Genomic DNA, 21,790 nt, shown 5'->3' with positions numbered 1-21,790 from the left:
AAGAAAGAAGAAAACACAGAGTGGATGTTGCCACTCAAAATGGCACAACAGAGGTCCTTGCTCGCCGCGTCAGCATAGAAAGTGTACGCTCCATCAAGTTATTAGTTTCTCCGAATAACAAAATAAATAAAAAATACGGGAACGCAAGAACTGACATGTACATAATACAGTGTAACGTGGATCGCGGAGGCGGTAAACAAAGAACAAGGCTGTGCCAAGAGCGTGCGCTTCAATCCCTTGCGTAATTATACCCGTGAGCCGCAACGATCGGCTGCTAACGCGCCAATGAATTTTTCACGTTCCCCAAAGCGAATGAAATGCCTAGGGGTAGGATGCGAATTAACGCGTGTGGACGTCGACACTCTCGCTTTCTGGCGATGTATACGAAGCGCTTTGCGTATTGACGTGCACACGACAATTCGCGGCATCTCATGTCTGCGGACTTGCTTACAAGTCAACGCGTCCGGCCTACAGCTGTCTGCAATGCCGATTTTCTGAAGATCCCCAGACAGTGTCAACGATTGCGAATAGGTGGAGGCTGCTACACCAACGGCAATCCCTTTCAGGCGACTACTATAGTGTCATGAAAACGTTTGTGGGTGCAAAGGTTCGCGCTCTTGCATGCAACGTCGTCACAACCTGCCGCAACGTGTATACGATCCTTAAGAAGCATATAATCACCACACGGAGAAATACACTTCGAGAAAATTAAATGCGAAGAAGGATTAACGGATGAAGCTGCCCCGTGAGATAAGCCTCTGCTTGTGTATACGTTATATAGCTCGAAAGGTGCTCGACAAACGGCAGCGTAATGCGTGACAGAATAAACGACGCACGCTTTAAAGGTCGCGAGATCGAAAACAGCGCACACCTCGGCACGGCGCCATTTACGCCGGTACGGTACAGTTTACTAGAATAGCAAGCGAGCAACGAGGACAGCCCAGGGTTCTCAAGAAACGTCTTGGCAAGCCGGTGCGGAATACCATCACAGTTCGTGCTCGAGTCGCGAGAAAAAAAAAAAGAAATGATGAAAGTTCGCGGACCCCCGTCAAGGGGTGCGCATATATACGCATAAGAGTAACTGCAAGACCTGAGGGAAAAACTTCGGCGAGATCAGCACACATTTTTCATAATTACGTGCGACAGGCCATGCACATACATACAACTACAACGTCCCGTTCGTAGCAGGATCGAAATATGTATACCACCAAAAGGGTTTCGCCAGAAGATATACTACGGACTTTCTGAAGGAAGTGTAGTACGCGGGGACGTACACGTGCTTCAGATTTGATAACTGCTAGAATGCGACGTAGCCGCGCAACGAAAGGCAATCCGCAGTGCGAACCGAAGACAGGGAGAGCTATACTGTCAAGCTTCGAGGCGTTTCTGTGTCGGTGTTTAAACGAACTGCTGCCGGCGCCGCGGCAGGGCGACTACGCGCGACTGCCCCGGAGGCACGGAAACGAGTGCATCGTTTCGGACGGCATCGCACACCGCAGGCGTGCGCGGTCAAGGAGCGCGCGATGACGTGCATCACCGCGAGAAGACGCATCTGCGGGTTCGCGCGTGGCACCGCGGCTCGGCGCACAGGAAGCGACGCACACATACGAAGATGTGAACGCAGCGACCATCAGTGACGCCACAGAATTCGCTGCACGATACCAATGAGAAAAAAAAAAACCTGCACCGCACAGAGGACCACCAACAGCGCGCCGCGGACATTGAACTCCGGCACCGACGAAGTTGCGGAACGAGCCGCGACGGACGGCAGCACCGACCTGGGCCCGGGTCCGGTCGCAGCTGTCCGGCGAAGGACGACGTGTTGCGACGCTTGAGCTGGAAGCGCAGTCCGCGGGCGAACGACGAGGCCGAGTGCGCAGCCTTGCCGTGCTCCGCGTGATGCGACAACGGCTGCTGCGGCTTCTGCTGCTGCGTCGGCTGGCGCGACCGGTCCGCGTGCTGGGCGGCTTGCGGCGGCGGGGACTTGAGCGACCTGGTGGGCGACTTGGAGGGAGACTTGTGGCGGAACAGCGCCGCGCCGGCGTCCGTAGCGTGCAGCGTGAGACGGCTGAACGGCGAGCGAGCCTTGACCGACCGCGGAGGCACCGATGGCGCCGGCCCGGTGCCCCCGGCGTCGGCTGCGGCCGCCGGCGCGGGGGGCGGCTCCTCGAGCGTGGGCGGGAGCCGGCCTTCCTTGGCCAGGGTCCGCATGGCTCTGCGCTCGGGTCGCAACGTGGTGCGCACTCAGCGCGGCTCCGAGCCACTTGCGACGGTGGCGCGAGCCTTCGGGAAGCCCGCGAGGGACGCCGACCACATGGCACGCGCGCGCGCGCACACACACACGGGGCCGGCGTGTGTTGACGCTGAGCCCGACGGCGGCGTCGGCGCGCGCAGCCCCGCGACACGCAGCACCGATCGAGGCGCGAACGCCGACTGCGGCGCGGAGATGCCCGGCGCCGCCGACGCCCCGAGCGCCGTCCGCGGAGCGACCCCGCAACCTCCGCGCGGTCGGAAGAAAAGAGAAGGAACAATGCGGAGGAAGGGGGGCACCGCTTCGCTCTCGTCGCCGCTGCTTCTCTCCGCTCTGCTACTTTTTTCCTTGGCTGCCCGCCCGCCCAGTTTCCACAATTGCTTTCTTCTTTGCCGAAGAACGGAGACCATCGTAATGCACCGCGATTCGTGGGAGCCGTGTCGCGGTTTCGCGTCGGCATTAAGCTTGAAAGAGCAGTTAATAATAATTAACGCGATCTTTTGTCCCACAGCTGCATTATGCAAATGAGGGACGCCGCCGCGGAGGGCTTTGGATTAGTGATGGTCACGTGGGCACGCCGGGATGACGGCACACGAGCGTCCTTTCTCGCGTCGCGCTCCTACGCGGGAGATGAAGTTCGACTTCTCTCGCAGATGTAACACTGTCTTCCTGTGGACTGGAACCGTGGCGTGGCCCGTTGAACGAGAAAGCCGGCCGCAAGATCAATGCTTTAGCTGGGGTTTGGGAACGACATAATAAATAGCAGATTGACCCTCGATGTCGATACCTGTCGGTTGAAGCAAGCTAAAGGCGCTAGTGAATCCGGGGCTTGAAATTGAGTCTTCAGAGCAAACTTGCTTGATCGAGCTTCAAACTTCGTGTAGAAATCAAATTTTGGCTTGCGCTCTTTAGCGCGGGAGGGACTTTCTTCTTCTTTTTTGTTTTGTTTAATTGAGATGCCTTCTTGCAGTTCCTTGAGCTGCCGACTGTGTTGAGTTCCGCGATAGCGGTTTTCGCTCAACCTGTGGTGGCGCATCGCGAGAAATTTTCCCTTACGAGATAATTAAGAAAACGATCCTAAGTGAGGAAGTAGAACGTTTGCGAGTCTTTTAAACAAGTATGTTATACCGTCCGTCCGTCCGTCCATCCATGCATTACAATGTCAAGTTAAACGCACCACGCAAATGGGCATCATCAATGCTTTTGCTGTACTCTACTCTCAGGTGGTAGTTTTCAGTGACCGGACGCTACACAGTCAGAGTTCCTGATTATTTCTTCTCAGAGTCTCCGGTCTTTACACAGATGACGTCAAAGACAATTGTGCAGGTAAAGTTACACGTCGATTTCAGTGAGGCCCCAAAATGTCAAACCTTTACCAAAAATTTATCACATTTTGCCCTGCATAAAAAAAGAAAGACTGAATTAATGCTTTCCAAAAGGACCCACCTCCGTCCAGTCAAGCCAAACTTTGTTCATCTCTTTCGTTTGCAGTAAGCATGCTAAATATGCAGAACCGCTGCAATCCGATGAAAATCGTTTATATATATATATATATATATATATATATATATATATATATATATATATATATATATATATATATATATATATATATATATATATATATATATATATATATGTCATACATCAGGCGGCGAAGACATTACGTTGGTTGGAATCGAAGCAATGCAAACACATCGCGTATCCTATTTCCGGACACATATTCCGCTTCAACTCCGTGTCGCGTATGAAAAAAAGAAGAAAGCACATGCGGACGCTGTGCCAGAAATGTACCTGTTTCAATTCTTGGCCGAGTGCCGCAGTATACGCATACAACACCGCTGCTCCAGAACGCACACTCCGCTGCCACTTTGTGCAGCCCATCAAGAGGATGAGGAAGAGCAAAAACGGATGCAAAAGCGCCCCCCCGGTGGGCCACGGTCGCCGGGCGACGTAAAATCTTTCGGGAGGAGCCGGTGCACATCTTCTGATTCGTTTCCAAGACCGTGGCTCGGCGAGATGCAACTTGGGCTGATTGTTGCGGCGTTTCTGGGAGCGGAACAAGTAGAGCGCACAGACACAGAACGCAGTAAGGGGGCCACATACGCAGCGTCCATTTATGTGTCCCCTTACTATGTCCGTCGCCGTGTAGCTCAAATGATTGAGCATCTGCAGGCATATAACGCGGGAGATGCGGGTTCGGCTCGATCAGGCCTTTCGTTCATTTTCATATCATTTTTTGCTCTTTTATTGCGATAGCAACTATACGGAGACCACTGGCAAATTTTTGCCGTCGCCGTCACGTTGCATATATACTTAGGTATATGTATGCACCATCTTTATCTGTGCCGTATATATGCAAAGTAGCTGTTACAAAATTCAACCGCCAAGGAAGGAAGGAAATAGTGGAGAAGGAAGGCAGGAAGGTTAACCAATTTAGCTTAACCGGTTTGCTACCCTACACATGGGAGCGGGATGGGGGGATGAAAGATGGGGAGAAGAGATAGGGAGCACATGTTGCACAACCGCCAATGTTGCTCAGACAAGGTATTGCCTTCTTGCAGCGCGCAAATAACAAAAGTGACTGGACATTTCATTCACAACGCGCGCCTTGTATCTTTCAAAAATTTCCGCCGATCCCCTCCTGTGAAGGTGGTTGGTCAGCGAAGCTACATATATGTTGCGCCTAATGTAGGGCAACTTGTCAAGCAGTGATCCGATGCCGTGGGCCCATTACGCAATTCACTCTTCAAAGTCATATATGACACAGACACACGTTTAAATGCAGTTTACGAAACCCTTATTACTATAACTTTGAAATTACTGCTATAACTGCTTTGGGGTCGCTATGATACACAGATGTTTTCCATTCTTATTGAAGAAATGTTTTTTTGGTCACATTTTGTGGGGCTCTCACCCGTGCTCTTGGCGCAATGGAATGACAACACAGTAGTGCAAACAATCACAAGGGCATTTATTGCACCTCTCATACACAAGTGCCTGCTAGCCTACATGCTATCCACAGAACATGCCGATGGGCGCGCAACAAATCTAGGTAGTCCGACACACGGCGACTGGGTATCGAGGGAATATGTTCGCCCCATGCTGGACACCAACGCCTGGCCGTTCGCGTGTACGGTCACGCGAACAGTGGCGCGTTCGAACGATCGTGTTCGTCCATTCTGGTGTCCTGCTCCTAGGCCTCGCGAGGCGGTCTCGCAGAAACATGGATCGGCGCACGCGCAGAACGTCCGCGCCGCTGGCCGACACCGAGCCAACGACCAACAGTCTTCGCGCCGAAGTAACCTCGCCGTTAGGTGGCGTTAGCAGCGGAACACTCGCGGCATCTCTCGTAGCATGTTGCAACCACACAGACCGCTGCCGGCGCTTAGCTACGAGGAGAAGCCGGATTATACGGGTGTCACACGGCGCACTTTTAATCGGGATCAAGCCCGATCCGGATCGAATTTCTCGGTCGCGATTGGTTCCTTTGAGAAAGGTGCGCGAAGGAGCCAATCACGCTCGAAAGTTTCACGATACGGATCGAGCTTGATCGCGATCAAAAGTGGTCGTGTGAAGGGATACGCGAAAGCCATGCGGGGAAAACAACATCAGGGGACGCGTGCGAGTCGAGCATCCCCGCAAGGTAAATCGATGCATCACCCATGTGCGGTAGTTGGTTTAATCGGATCGTTGAAGTAACCGAGGCCAAAGTCTTCCACCAAACGTGTGAACCACTGCTTTGTTTCCTGTTGTGAGATGTCTACGTTAAGGTCTCCGACAACGACCAATTAACTCAGATGCATGACGTCATTTTAAGTGAGGCTGGAATCAGGGCTCTATGGTGCAAGATTAATCATCACTCTGCTCACGGTCCAGATGGCATATCAAATCACATCTTGAAACGTTGCTCCCACAGCAGTGCTCCTATTTTGGTTGAATTATTTAGCAAGTCAATAAACTCTCAAAGATTACCTAGCGACTACAAAATGCGAATGTAACCTGCGTATTTAAAAGCGGCTGTCGTGATTTGATAAGCAATTATGGACCGTTGTATTTGACATGAAACACTGGAACATGTTATTTACTCCGGTCTTAGTAGGGAAGCACCTTCATGACCATTTCTCTTTTCTTTTTTTTCATCCTGACCTAGCATGTATTTCGCATAGGATTAACCTGTACCGCTCAACAGATTGAATTCATAAATGACCCTCCACTCAGCTTTAACCATAGGACAAGACAGACGCTGCTTTCGTTGATTTTCGAAAAGAACTTGACGTACTCCCGCGTGACTTACTCTTATACAAACTGTCATCTCTAGGTCTTCTCGATTCTCTTTACAGTTGGCTTAAACATTATTTGCACAAACGGCAGCAAAAAGTGGTTCTGAACGGTGGGACGTCGCGAAAGGTTAGTGTTTTATCAGGTGTGCCTCAAGGGTCAGTCCTTGTGCCACTGCTATTCCTCATTTTTATCAATGATTTAAGTGAAGGCGTCGTTTCGAATGTCAGACCGTATGCGGGTGATCGCATTGCATACCATCCTGTGTCATGTGCCGAAGATACGAGGGTGTTGCAGTTTGAGCTCAAAAAAAAAAAAAATGTTCTTGGTGTGCCAAATGGAAAATGGATTTTAAGATAGCAATATGTTATGTTCAAACTACGAACAAAAATAAAAATGTGTCTAGTTCATACTTTTTTTCAAATTACGTTTTAGTGTAATGCGTTCACGAAGTCAAATACCTGGGCGTCACTTTAACTGCGACATTGGACTGGACATATCCCAGATTGACACAACAGGCGCCAAAGCGTGCCGCCTCTTACACCTTTTCAAGAGAAACTTAAAGAAACTGTATTTTACAAGGTTGGCGGTAGAATACGCATGCGCAGCGTGGGGACCCTTCACAAACGTTCTTGAATATAAGTTAGAGCGTGTTCAGAAAAGGGCTGCCAGATTCATCACGGGAATCTACAACTAAAATATAAGAGGTTCGCAAATCAGGGAAAATCTGGGGTGGAAGTTGCTGTCCACACGCAGAAAAATAATCGGGTTAAAGCTTTTACACAACATTAACTGCGGTATCACAGGAATTAAAGACAATATATACTTAGAACAACCTCATTATCAGCCCTTAGCCCGGCCACGGCGGCCGCATTTCGATGGGGGCGAAATGCGAAAACATCCGTGTACTTAGATTTAGGTGCATGTTAAAGAACCTCAGGTGGTCAAAATTTCTGGAGTCCTCTACTACGGCATGCCTCATAATAAGAAAGTGGTTTTGGCACGTAAAGCCCCATAATTTAATTAAATGATCAGTTGTAGACAAGCGACATATTCAAGAAACTAAGGTCCTACCAAAGTCGTATAAAATAATTTAGGTTTTAATTTTTCCGTGGAAAATTGTAGAAGGTATTTGCTCCCGGATGAGATAGTGTCAGCACCCAACTGTTCATCCGCTATAAATGACCCACGTGAATCTGTTTTAAATAATACTTCAAGCGAACCGTTTTATGCATTGTTTAACAAATTTTACAATGGGATGTTTTTATGCTTGATATTGGATGTGCTGTCTTCCTATTGAATGACGATGACTGTACTTTTAGTACTGCAACTGATCCCATGCTGTTTTCCGCGAAATTCCATTTTAGACCTTTGTTTGTAATTAACCCCCCTACGATAATGTCGAACTCGGACACTGTAGGTATTTGCAACAAACAAACAAACAAACAAACAAACAAACAAGAATGAACACTGGCGAGGGATGGGCGGCAAAGTACGTCCGCTGATCAACGCGGAAGTGCACTCACCTCGTCATCAATTATCTGGTTTGACGGCTGTCTTTATTTGCGCGCCTCCTATTGAAACGAAATCTGTGCTGTAGGTTGGCTTCACGCCCCTGACTTACGGGGGTATATGAGCCATTGCTCCAGGCCCTGCACTGCCGCCGGGATCGGCCCACCTGGGTTTTCTGTCAACGTGACGGACACGAAAAAATGCCGGGACCCTAGCCACGGACAGCTTTGCTGTAATATTCTCAGCCTATTAAAAAGTGCAAAACTATGTGTTGTTGCTCACGATATGAAAGTCAGGTAATTTCATCGGTGCCGCCTTTTTTCACGGGCAGCGGCAGTGGCTGGCGCCTTTGCGGCGGAGTTACATGCCCCGCACGCGTCCGGTTAAGGACCTGCGTACTGTCCTGGGCATCATTGTTGGCTTCACGAGGCCGTGACTAACTAAAAAAATATGTACATAGAGATCGAGCTTTCGGTTCTCCCACGTCTTCTTGCTCCTTGCTGTGTCCCATGCTTTCGCGCTGAGCTTGTGACAGGGGAGATTCCTCTGCGACTGACTGTGAATGACTGGCTATTTCAATTTTCTCTCCTTATCTGTGCTTCCTTTTTTTCCCCTCCCCAAGTATAGGGTAGCCGACCGGGCACGTCCTTGGTTAATCTCTCTCTCTCTCTCTCTCTCTGCGCTGGTTTCTTTTCCAAAATTGTCTCGGTCGATCCAATACATTAGGAGCTCGATCCAGACAGAGGCTAAGCTTCTTTTTTCGCGAACGTCTCAGAAGCGAAAGCAAAACCTACAGTCGGCGCCCGACTTGATTGTCAGCGGGGTGCCCGTTAATTCAGCAAGGCTATCTCGCCACACCAAAACGGATGACCACCGAAGAAAGAAACGAAAGAAAGAAAGAAAAAAACTTTGCTGGTTCGTGGCACAGGCTCTCTCCCTTATTTCTTATCCTCTGCAGTATCTGATCAGCGTAATGGCGTCTTACGTCGAAAGGGTGCAAACAGAAAAAAGCGCGCGAACATAATCCGACAGAGCCGACGGTCGCGCGTATGCGGCCGTATATATTGCACCTCCCGGTTTCGACATCTTCGTCGCGGGCGGCGCAGACGCTTTGTTGTAGTGGCTGCAAAGCGAAGATGGAAATGTCGATTTGATTTCTCCGTGTCGCAACTAGGCCTGGCACGGCCATAGCAACGCTGACGCGGCGACCAAATCGCCGGGAGTCCCCCCTTTTTTTCTGGCGCAGTGCCAGAGGTATACAACACTGTCTGTTACCATGGGCGCAGGAGCATATGCAGTGCGTAACGGAACAGCGCGCCGTGAAGGGTTGTGAACGCGGGACCCCGCACAGGGAGAAGCTCCGCGAAAGCGCCCAAGACGTGTTCCAGCTCTGCTTCTAACTTTGGCGGATATGCCGCACTTGTTACGCAACGACCCCTTCTGAACTGAAAGACGTCCACGATGTACGCGTCATGGGCTTTCATAAGGCCCCGAAGCTTATCAAACGGGCGACGAATTCTGCGGCATAAGTGAGTCAGCGCCTCGCTGCTGAACACGTTGAGTGTTTTCAAAGTCAAAGTTTATTTGACACCAGTACACAATTAAAGCAAGATACTGTTGCCAGAAAATAAATAAAGAAACGCATTAGCGACATGATGACACCAGGATTTATATAGCACTATGTGACACAAAGCAAGTTCATCACGTAAGAAAAAGAACGAAAGGAAAGGAACAATTCTAGCCACAACCCTATTTGACAAAGCTATTGGAAACGCATGACAGCTAAAAACGCAGACTATAGCACAAGCGGCAGAACCAATCAATCAGTAGCGCGCATTTAAAGCCTAAGACGACTCCTGGCCTGTTATAGGCAACCACTTTCATAATACCGCTGCGCTGACGAGCCGCAGGCCACGAGGACCTCACACACCTCATTGACACAGTTACGCTTTCCATGAAATGTGCGCGCCCTGTAGGCATCTTATTTAAATAAGATGGCAATGCCTAGCGGATTATTCGGTCGCCATAAAGCATTCGTAATGTGCTCCACCTGTGGCGCCGGTTTACATCCGCACTGCGGGCGCTGAGCAGTTGTTGACGCAAAAAAAAAAAAAGTGACCAGGGCGTTAACGCAACAGAGTGCGAGAGTGCTGAGTATTAGACATTACATGTACACCCATGGCCAAAAGCACCCGGAGACGGGATATCGCGACACAAAACCGAGTCTCTATACAACTACGACTGACAACTCGAAACTAACGAGTGCACTGCGATGCCTGACATACCAAGCCTGTCCAGTTTCAGCTCACATGCCAAAGCACTGAAGAAATTCAGTATTTTTTTTTTCTACCTCCAAACTCCTGGTCTAAATCAGGGGTGTCCGCATGGGGTTTAATTTTTGTCTTTTCGTCTCCCCCCCCCCCCCTCTTCGTTTTCTAATCACCGCTGCCATTTCTCCAGAGCAAAAAGCAAACAACCAAGAATTTCCCCCAGTTCAATTGAATTAATTTTTTTTCAATTTTCTTTATTTACCAGAAAATATTCTGCTTCGACTTCTGGGATGAAAACGGCAAGAAAACAGCTTGACAGGGCCCAGGAGCCTGCCTTGCCTTCATTACGGCCCAGCTTCTTCCTTTCCTTCTCTTTCTTTCTTTCTTTCTTTCTTTCTTTCTTTCTTTCTTTCTTTCCTTCTTTCTTTCCTTCTTTCTTTCTTTCTGTGCTCGTGGCGGCGCGGAAATATTTCATTAGAGAGGAATTTAAGCGGCTCTCCTAAATCGGAACACCGCCGACAGCTAAGCGGCTGGAAATCGATGCAGCTATTTCCGTGCACAGCGCGGTGTGTTGGATCACACCTAAATTCGCTGGTTTCTAGAGGAGCTTTATCAGGCCTTACTTAGTTGCTTCATCAAAGCATGCAAAAGAAAAGGACGGCTGGCACCTTGAGTTAAGTTTCCACTAAAGCGTCTTTCTCTCCTTCATTATCCATAACTCATCTGCAAGCAAAATGTCTTTCGACAATTCCTTATCTCGCTCGCTGACGCTAACACACACACACACACACACACACACACACACACACACACACACACACACACACACACACACACGCACGCACACACACACGCACGCACACACGCACGCACGCACGCACGCACGCACGCGCACGCGCACACGCACACGCACACGCACACGCACACACACACGCACACGCACACGCACAAAAGCCGCGCGACGACAGGCCCCTCGGGTTTTCCGACTGCGCACAGCACTCCCGCTCGCCGCCAACGCGCGCTTCAGAATGCTGGCGCCACCGCGTGAGCGTCCAGACAACTTCGCTTCGCGTAACGCCAGCGCGAGCGCCAAGAACCGGAAGCGGTGCGCCGAAACTGCCAGCACCCTGCGCAGATGGCGCGGACAGGCCCCGTACACTCTCAAGTTCAACAAATGGCCACAGAGGGCGAAAAATCAATCGAGGCGCGTTTCAGCGTAAGCGCGCAAGTGGAGCTACTGTAATTTGGTCGAATACTTTAATTTGTGCTTTCTCTGCTAGGGGCGCTGAACATGCTGAATTTTTTACTTTACACAAACCATTGACATAAACAATCGAGGCGTCTAAGGTTGTTTTGATACCTCAGGCAAATAGGTAGTTGATTTTTTTTTTAATTTGATTGTTGAAGCTGCTTTTTAGTCATAGCGTCAAGGTTTTTGTACTTTATTAACCCCGGCAGCCGACAGCCTATTGGTATCGATGTGTTTCCTGGCCGTTGACGTTCGAATACTGCGGCGGTAAAACCGGTAAAACATTTTCGAAAGCATGCTGGTTTCGTCTGCGAGTCATTACATTGACTTGCTGTAAAGAGGTCTACTCTTGGCAAAAAATAGTGCCTCATTTTGTTTAGGCGTTGATTATCATAAGGAATGCGGCGGAGGTTGAGGGAGTACGCTTGAAGGTACGTTTTTATGCCGTTGATCTCCATAACGCCGTGAGTACGCAAACCGATGTCACAGACAGCCGATGCATCGTGTGTTCTCCGTCATCGCTTGTTTGCTGTACGCCTACTAATTCTTCATTTCTTCAAGTGTTGTACCCTCCTTTTGTTCTTGTTCTCTTGTGCTTCACTTACAGTATGTCGTTCCGTCAGCTGTAACGCGCATTTGCAAAACCAATGCGTTTGATAAGACGCAGTGGTTATCATAATTTCACTACACATGTATTAAGCTGGCACATATGTTTCAGATTGCACGACGTTGATGCGGAGATTAGGATAATTATGACACCCGTAAGGAAGAGGCAGCTGACGGCCGTAAACTGTTGCGTTCTTTCGGCCAAACTACCCTGCCTGGTAGTGCTGTAAAGATGCTGTATAAAAGTGACACGCGGTGATAGGGAAATTATAATACTTAGCAGCCGACCGTACGTTTTGTAGCTTCGGTCTTCTTTCTTGTGCGTTTGTGCTACCCTTATTAATGAGCCATTTCTTGATTATGTTCTTGACTATGTAACCGCGTTTGTGTGGATGCGTAGACGTGTGCTTTCTGTTTGTACTTGTAAAATGCAAATAAAATATTTTCAGGCTTACTCAATCTTTGGTGTCATGTGCGTTTATTCCAGTCGAGGCCATCGTGCCACCTGGAAACCGCATTCTGTCAGTAGCCCTACACGAAATGCAACAGCTGGAGCGCGGCGGCACAACTCGGGGTAACGGCGGCGTAATAAACGAAAAACAGCTCGGGATGCCCTTAAAAGTCAGTTCAGAGTGTGCCTTAACTCGATATGACTCAGCGCTACATGTATTCTGCTGCGCCTCGATCGCGCTCCCGCCAGTTTGGTTGCAGTGTGGCAAACGTAGCGCCTACATATACACATAGGCGCGACGTTTGCCACACAGCAACCAAACTGGCGGGAGCACGATCGAGGCGCAGCAGCCAGAACACCTGGTAAAGCGGGTGCAAATCCCCGTTTCCGTTTCCTGTTGTACAGCGCCACCGGTGGTCGCATACTTTAGTTCACGACGCCACCGCTACGCTTATTTCCGTAGCACTGTGGAAGGTACAGTTTCCCTTCTCTAAGTTTGTATAGGTGTTCTGTGGCGCGGAGCGCCCAGAATCAATGGGCTGTCCATGCGCACGCGCTTGACTCCAACGGACCAAATAAACGCTCCCTTGAAATCAAGACGCAAAGCTCGCCCTGCACAAAACTATGCCAGGAGGTTCAACCTACAGCTTACATTGTCGAAACGGAACCATTTCCGCAGATTTTCGTATCACAACCACCACAACAGCGGGAGAATCGCTTCCGCGGCTGCAGATGCGCATGCTTCGACTCAAATATCTGAAGACAGAGGGTGTATGTTCTGGCCTTGTAGCGGTCTCCGTGGAAAGCAATCCCCGAGTGGTAAAATTTGACAGCTCTCCCGATCTGGCTCCAAGTGGCAGATACTCGTATGCTCCGTAGGCTAGGATATTTACTGTTTTCTTCCAGCCCCTGTAGTGTTCTCTCCAAGGCGCATCATGTAAAGATAAGACTGCTCCTCCCTCTTACCGCAATGCACCAAATTGAAGATGTAGCGCAGAGAAGATAACAACGCAGCATTAACCAATCTACCAGGCTAGAGATCTGATCGGCTGGATTGCCGCTTCCTAAGCGTGTTAAATATCGATACTCTGCAGTGCAATGGACAGCATAAGAAAGCTGCATCCCCCTTCAACAGTCCTCAAGGTCGCCGGGCCGCCGCTATAGGGACAATATAGAAATGCCACAACGAGATCTAATAAAGCGCTGCCGAGTACGGACGTTGCAATGCTGGTGTAATCCATTTATCGTCTAGTGGGGGGAGGGAGGGGGGTTGCAACAACACCGCTCGGCGCTTCCCGTTCATCTGTCGAACACGTGCGCGCGTGCATGCATGCATGCACGCGCTCGGGCATGCGCTACAGGCGCCCCAGATCCGGTGAAAGGCTTACTACGCATGGCTGCCCCAGAGATGAAAATAGACCGGGCAGGTACAGATGGGGGACGTGACTTGCCGTTTGCATGTGCGAGGCCGTTTAGCGTCTCTTTGAGACTCGCGTACTACAACCAGCCTTCACTCACTCAAAGCCCCATCCTAGCACAATTTGGTGACAAGAAATTTTGTGGGCAGAGCGCGATGCACTGTAATTCAGACCCTTAAAGGGACACGAAAGGCACATATTAGGTCAAGCTAAAGTGATAGATTAGCGTTCGATAATCTCTAAGGCGTCAATATTATCGCGAACAAAGCCTTAATAAACGAGAAATTGAAGTAAATGCAGGACATGATTAGAGACTCCTCAGGGATATTCAAGTACTTTCAAGCCCGATTACAAGCCCGATAACGAAAGCACTGTCACTAGAACTCAACAACTCGTTGCAAAAAAACATCCTTGTATAGTATTATAAGGCGAAATAAAATGCTACTTGTACAGTTGTGTTTCCTCCACAGAAAAAAAAAACTAATTGAGATTACCCTTGACAACGACGCAGGCAGTCGCAAGGTTTCGTTTTCGCACGACTCTGCGCCGCCCACGCTCTCTCATTTCAGTAGTTTCGTTATCGCATAGTGCTGCGCTCGTTTTGCTGGCTAGCGAAACTCGGACAAACCGCAAGTAGTAGATAATTAGAGAATTCAACTTCCATGCGATGTCGCGGGATGCCCGAACGGTCTGCGCTACTTGACGGAAAAGAAGCTGCAGCGGCGAATCCGCCGCTCTGTCGTGGCTCGGTACCGCCGTCTGTCTGGCGCGGTTTTACTCACCGACGGCACCCCACCGACAGCAGCAAAGGGTGGCGATAGCGTATGCAAAGTCACCACTCCCCCGTTTGGTTGCCGGGAGATTCGAATTGCGATAAAGGTATCCAGGAGGTATTCATCGACATGGATAGGGAAGAATTGGGGATAAGAGTTAATGGAGAATACCCTAGTAACTTGCGATTCGCTGATGATATGCCCTTGCTTAGTAACCCAGGGGACCAATTGCAATGCATGCTCACTGACTTGGTCAGGCAAAGTAGAAGCGTGGGTCTAAAAATTAATCTGCAGAAAACTAAAGTAATGTTTAACAGTCTCGGAAGAGAACAGCAGTTTACAATAGTTAGCGAGGCACTGGAAGTGGTAAGGGAATACATCTACTTAGGGCAGGTAGTGATCGCGGATCCGGATCATGAGACCGAAATAACCAGAAGAATAAGAATGGGCTGAGGTGCGTTTGGCAGGTATTCTGAAATCATGAACAGCAGGTTGCCATTATCCCTCAAGAGCAAAGTGTATAACCTCTGTGTCTTACCAGTACTCACGTACGGGGCAGAAACCTGAAGGCTTACGAAAAGGGTTCTACTTAACTTGAGGACGACGAAACGAGCTATGGAAAGAAGAATAATGGGTGTAACGTTAAGGGATAAGAAAAGAGCAGATTGGGAGGGGGAACGAAAGCGCGGTAATGACATTTTAGTTGAAATGAAGAAAAAGAAATGGGCATGGGCAGGGCATGTAATGAGGAGGGAAGATAACCGATGGTCATTAAGGGTATACGGACTGGATTCCAAGAGAAGGGAAGCGTAGTAGGGGGCGGCTGAAAGTTACCATGGGCGGATAAGAAACAACATGGCCACAACTAGCCCAAGACCGGGGTAGTTGGAGAAGTATGGGAGTATGGGAGAGGCCTTTGCCCTGCAGTGGGCGTAGCCCAAGCAGGCGCCTCTTGATCCAGAGCTGACCCCGCAGTGAGTAGCCACCGCGTCTGCCCATTGACTGAGACGACTTCTGGGGCCCGTGAGAAGGCACCGCAAAACATCCTTTTCCACGAGTTCTCTTGCCCCAAGCAAACCGTGAAGGCGACAGCGAATCGACTAACAATAATCGATCTGCCGAACGTGGCTAGACACGCCGGCGCCGTTGGGGTGTTGAGGAGGCACACTGTTGTCTTTACAAAATGAGTCGTCGCAGCGGGCCGGGAAAATTTCGCAGGTCGGTACTCCTGCAGGCCGATCGTAACAACGTATACTCGCTGTTTTTTTTTATGTATGAGGAGCACGGTAGGTTTCTTGAGAGCTGGCGATTACAAGTCCGCTTTTTTCTGGACAGGCATAGTGGCAGAAAGTACTGCATACTTATGAGCACAGAAAAATGAAAGAGACAGTTCTATTTCACAGAAACCTAAATGGGGGCATTTAAAAAGTTATGTAAGTGTGAGGTAATGTTTGCAAGACAAGTACAGCCTCGATTAAAATGATTTGCCGCTAACTACGCGGACAGATTTCACCGCGCAATATTCCTCATTCAGCGCATACAAGTGATGAATGTAAAGTTTAAAGAATGATCACAGATTCCACCCTTGGCTAAAAAGCTCCACATTACTTGCGCTGTCTGTGACGAAGGAGGTTTTAACATGTCTGTGGCAGCATCGTACATTTACAAGTAGAAACAAGAGCTCCAGTTGCAGCGTCATCGCGTCGTAAAGCAATAATAGTAACAATAAATAAGAATAGAACCGCACGTACATTTAGATGACAACAGCAAGCTGAAGTGTGACAGTCTGGATAAGGAGATAATCGGACGCTGTGCAAGCGGCTGCTCAAAGCTTTTCCAAACGCTGGCTGCCGCCGCTCCCTGATGCCGGACGGCAATACACTACGTGCGTAGTACATTTAATCAAAAGCGCTTACGCATACTATCACGTCGCAATGAAACACCAGTACGAAAAAAAACCGCCATTTCATATTCCTCAGTGCGTGTTACACAAGCATAAATTATTCACTGACAAGTGTTCATGCAGTTTTGGGATTTTAGAGCGCATTCGGCACCCGTTTATGTCCCGACCACGCATATAATTTTCAAGTACTAATTAAGCGCAAGATATGTTATGGTTTGCTTCGTCCCGTTCGCACTTTATTACAGCTTGAGATACAAACAGATAATAAACAGCAGACAACACAAGGAAGTCCGAAAATTAACTGTGTCAACTCGAATGTCGGAATGCCGCGCAATTTGCAGTAACTGGCTTAAATAGATTGGTAATCAGGCAACCTAATTAAGAGTTCCTCAATGGCTTGAGCAGCGCGCAGAACAATGTAAATAAGGATACCACATCGCAAAAAGTTGACCTCAGCCAACATTCTCGAAGAGTCAGAGGGCAGGAACACGGAGGCAAGTGCAAGCAGACTGCTTTCTCCACCTCCACATGCACAAGTCTCCGCAAAAAACGGGGGTGGCTAGAATCGCCTTTCACACTATTCTCTCGTTGACATCACAGTCTTCCCTTTGTTTCTACATTTCTCTCTCTATATCTTTCTATATATACTACTGAGAAGGGGGTGTTGGTGGTGTTGTTGGTGGAGAGAGAGAGAGAGAGAGAGAGAGAGAGAGAGAGAGAGAGAGACGTAACTTTTGTCGTCCACGTACAAGTCTCCTCAAAGCTTACAGCCTTCTAAAAGAAAATACTACACGCGTAAGAACAAAGGCGTCGGTGGGAAGAAAAACGTAGGGTCGCGCCTGTTCTATAAGCACGCCAAAACGCTTGCTTCCTACAACCGTTAATTTCACCCCGAACGTCCTTGAAGTGAGCAATGCTTGTTCAGGCCACACTCGGCGATGGCCGTAAACGCTAGCGGTCGCGACGTTCCCGCGCGGACGGAAATGCCCGCTTGTCTGCACCGCATGCGCCGGAAGACGATAAGCGCTGGGCACTCTTAACAATCGCAGCGGGTCGGATTAAGATGGGACGCTCCAAGGCCGAGGTTGTTCCAGAGAGGCGGCCCTAATGGAACTGCACCGATGATTATGGCTCGCGAGGGCAACGCGTCCACTTCTGTTGTGCGACATCCTTGCAGCCACGTCGTTAAGGCCGCCGCTGCTGCTGCGGTGCTGGGGCTTCAAGGGACACACTATCTTCCGGCTCACCACGGCGCTCGCTCACCGGTACAGCGAGGCTTTATCGCTTGCGTCGTAATAAGTATTCTCTGCACATGTTCGCTAGCGACGAGGTCCCAATACGGGCACTGCAGTTCCGAATGTGTCCTAAGCACCACCACCATTTATTCTCGAGGGGGGGGGGGGGCGGAGAGGGAGATAGAGCAAACCAAGAACGATCTGACCCCCCTCCCTCCTCTCTCTCTTTATTACATTTATATGCATGGTGAACCATGGGGGCACGCGAAATTATTTGAATTTGCATTTGCTTCAACTACATAGAATCTCACGGTGATGCAGACACAAGAGGCAATGCATGTCTCACAGAGGTCCCTGATCCCGCCTATGTAGCAGCAGTATACAGTGCACATACAAAAAAGGCACATTTGCTACAAACTATTTCAATAATTAAACAAAGAACTGTGCTCGGTGTATAAGTGTACTTACTGCACATCGCTAGTTTAGGTCATGGTATTGTCGAGGTTATACGCCCGCTTCTTGCGTGAGCCGAACCAGGAGATTGTGCGCAGCAGCGAAAAAAAAAAAGATCATTTTCAAGTTTCCGTAATTGTTTCGAACTTGTAATATTTCAGTCTGAGATGATTTAACATTAAAGGCATGCGCTGTCGGTGTTTTGCTTAGTGACATTTGTTTGTGGGCTGTCGTTCTCAAAATCCCGAGGAGTAACTTTGTCAAGAATGTAAGACAAGTTATGGGAGTTTGAGCTCACGGGGACGCCGACGCCGAATTTTCTGCCACACAGGCCCCTTATTGCTATCGCGTTTAAAGTTGCCTGTACATGGCTGTTCCATTTGAAACCTTGCCCATGTGTAATCTGTCGGAGAAATCATTGTTGGGATTTTTTTTTTATAGCAAGGAGTTCGTTAACGCACATATTACTTCGCCATAACTTTTACCACATTAAGTTTTTTTTTTTACATATATGATACGCGTTAGCGTAGGCGTGTAAGGCATAGGCACAAGCAGAATAGCCTTGGTAGCGACAACCTATGATGTTGAACCTTTATCGCACTGACCGACTGTATTCCACTTAGTCGCTGGCGTAAACCTGCCAGAGCGACAAGCGCTGAAAATATTGTTATATTTTGCCTAAAGAAATTTTTTTTTTTGCAAGGAAGGAAAAAGTGGAGAAGGAAAGGCAGGGAGGTTAACCAGTTTAGCCTAAGAGGTTTGCTACCCTACACATGGGAGCGGGATGGGGGATGAAAGATGGGGAGGAGAGAGAGAGAGAGAGAGATCACATAATAACACACACATCGTCAGTTACAGTCCGTCACTCTTGCGCGGTACGTGATATCATTGTCACAGCCGCTTGTCCAAGTCCGTCTCTTTCAAAAACCGAAGTAGTCCCTTCGCCGCCTTCAGCTGCGATGTCTTCTGTCGGCGATGTGTGAAAATAGTTGCAACTGACAATAGCCTATTGTCAAGGTGCGCTAGAACGGACGCCAGAGACTGTCCCTGAACATTATATTCAGGACAGTCGCACAGAATGTGTTCTAGCGTGTCCTCGCAAAGACAGGCATTGCAAAGAGCGTTGTCGGCCATTCCAATGCGAAATGAGTAAGATTTCGTGAAGGCCACTCCTAGCAATAAGCGATAAAACAGAGTGGCCTCTCTTCGGCGGAGTCCAGTTGGCATACAGAGATGCATCAAAGGGGGCAGGTCGTATTGACGATCGCTCCGGTTGGTCTGGCTGCTTGATGTGCATCATAGAGAGAGCGTGATCTCCTGTGCAAGCACTCGAAGTCTGCTGGCTGCGTCGGAACGTGAAAGTGGCATGGCCTCTTCCTGTGTGTCTTCCAAGAGCTGCCCGAGCGGCATTATCGGCGTCTTCGTTTCCTGTTTTTAGAGCGCAGCTCTTTGGCGTCCGTTCCTGGGTTTCGCGTCGTCGTCGGCGTTGTCGTCGGCCTCGTAACCAGCTCGCCGACGAATCTGCTCCGCCGCCGCGCATGCGCGCTGTCGGCTCTCCGGGCGAGGGAGGATGATGGAAGGGAGGAGGAGACACTGTGGAGGAGGGCTGGCTACACAAATGGCTCTTTGGCGTCCGTTCCTGGGTTTCGCGTCGGCGTTGTCGTCGGCCTCGTAACCAGCCCCGCCCCCCTTTCATCCCCCCAGCGCTAGGAGCGACCGACTGATACCGCTTTCGTGAGTCCGCTACCGCACTCACGAAAGACGTCGTGCACTTCCTGCAACTCGCATTAACCGTCCATCGATCCACACCGATGTTAGTAGTGGGGGACTTTAATGTTGACATAAAGACAAACAGCAATTTCCTAACACTTATGCGGGAGAACATCCCGTTCCTCTCGCTCGTAACGCGTCCCACGGCTGTGACAACCTCGCGAGGCACTTGTATAGATCTCGTCTTTGAGAATCAAGCATTGGTGTACCAAGTCGAACATATATCAGTCTATTTCTCCGACCACAAAGCTTCCTTCATGACTGTCAAGAACTGTTAGTGGAGTCTTTGTTAAAGGAATACGTGTGAAAAATAAAAAAAAAATTATGTGATAGCGCATACATGTGTTGCTCGATTTCTTTGCCTCAATCTATCGAAAAGGTGAAACAGCTTATTTGCTGCGCTCAAATTTCGCATTAGGAAGTAACGTAATCGTAGGTAATTTTTTTTTTCGCAACACGATAGGAGGTGCATTATGGTTTACCACAACGCCACAATGTGTCCACGCCAGCGATACGCTGCTATATCGGCAGTTGTGAGCGGCTAAGGCTTTCTGCAAAACAAACGAGGTACGAGGTCGAAGGTTCTATCCCCGGCCTGGGCGGCAGCATTTCGATGGTCGCAAAATGAAAAAACGTTCGCGTACTTAGATTTTTGTGCCCGTTAAAGAGCCCCGGGAGGTCAAAATTATGCCGGAGCCTTTCACTACCGCGTCCCTCGACGACAGGCGTCCGAGTTGCTTGGAGACGTTAACCACAATACTAACTAACTAACTAACTAACTAACTAACTAACTAACTAACTAACTAACTAACTAACTAACTAACTAACTAACTAACTAACTAACTGACTGACTGACTGACTGACTGACTGACTGACTGACTGACTGACTGACTGACTGACTGACTGACTGACTGACTGACTGACTGACTGACTGACTGACTGACTGACTGACTGACTAACTAACTAACTAAATGTCCCGGTGCAAGTCAACATTATAGAACACCTCTGCTACGCTAAAACACCTTAAAGTGAAAACACTCTATACAGGCCCGGTCTATGCACGGTGAGAGCGCCAGTAAAGTCCCCCCAGTATTGACATACGCGCAGCGTAAACTCTGTCGCTTCGAGCCCGAGTGCTTGAACGTGGTCGGCGAACGGCAAGCACGGATTTTCTTCGAGCGCGCGCTGCACTTTACTCAACACGCGCGTGTATAACGAACGATCTCGCACTCATTCGAGAACGCTGACCGAGGCAGTTCGTGCTCTCGTGAGTGTGGGGGGGGGGGGGGGGGGGGAATAATAAACGCAAACACTCGAGACACTCTGCAGAAAAGCGGCGCTGCTTCGGTTTCGAGGCGCTGCTCCGACCTGGATGTCCACGGTGCGCGTGCGTGTTGGCTAGGCCCTCGTCGTGGAAGAGCTGTACAGCGATAAAACGCAACTCGGTAAAAGACGGCGCGGAAAGCGGAAATTCCACGAAGCGCAGCACTGTAATAAACGCGATTCGCGGATCCCGCAATCATGCTGAGTGCAGCTCCCTGTCATACAACTGCGTTGCGAGCAACGCAGGTGCGCACTTACAAGCGAAAAATTCCCGCCACCGCTGTATACGAGGGCG

The 21,790-nt window shown here is 49.4% G+C and overlaps 1 protein-coding gene across 7 annotated transcripts in view; it reads right to left on the bottom strand.

The window, feature by feature from the left end:
• Positions 1–21,790, bottom strand: part of LOC135915024 (5'-AMP-activated protein kinase subunit gamma-1-like) — a 411,044-nt gene that overhangs the window by 123,811 nt on the left and 265,443 nt on the right. Inside the window, exon 1 of one of the 7 annotated variants that reach the window (XM_065447984.2) lies at positions 1,779–2,405. The exons of the other annotated variants lie outside the window; for them this stretch is intronic. Coding sequence (XP_065304056.1) covers positions 1,779–2,211 — 433 coding nt within the window. The 5' untranslated portion in view covers positions 2,212–2,405. Of the gene's footprint in view, positions 1–1,778; positions 2,406–21,790 lie in introns of those variants that run through there. 7 annotated transcript variants of the gene reach the window in all.

This window comes from Dermacentor albipictus, chromosome 1 (genome assembly GCF_038994185.2).
Source record: "Dermacentor albipictus isolate Rhodes 1998 colony chromosome 1, USDA_Dalb.pri_finalv2, whole genome shotgun sequence".
Classification (NCBI taxonomy): Eukaryota; Metazoa; Arthropoda; class Arachnida; order Ixodida; family Ixodidae; genus Dermacentor; species Dermacentor albipictus.
Note: the sequence above shows the minus strand (reverse complement) of the source record. Positions and strands in the feature narration are given on the sequence as shown.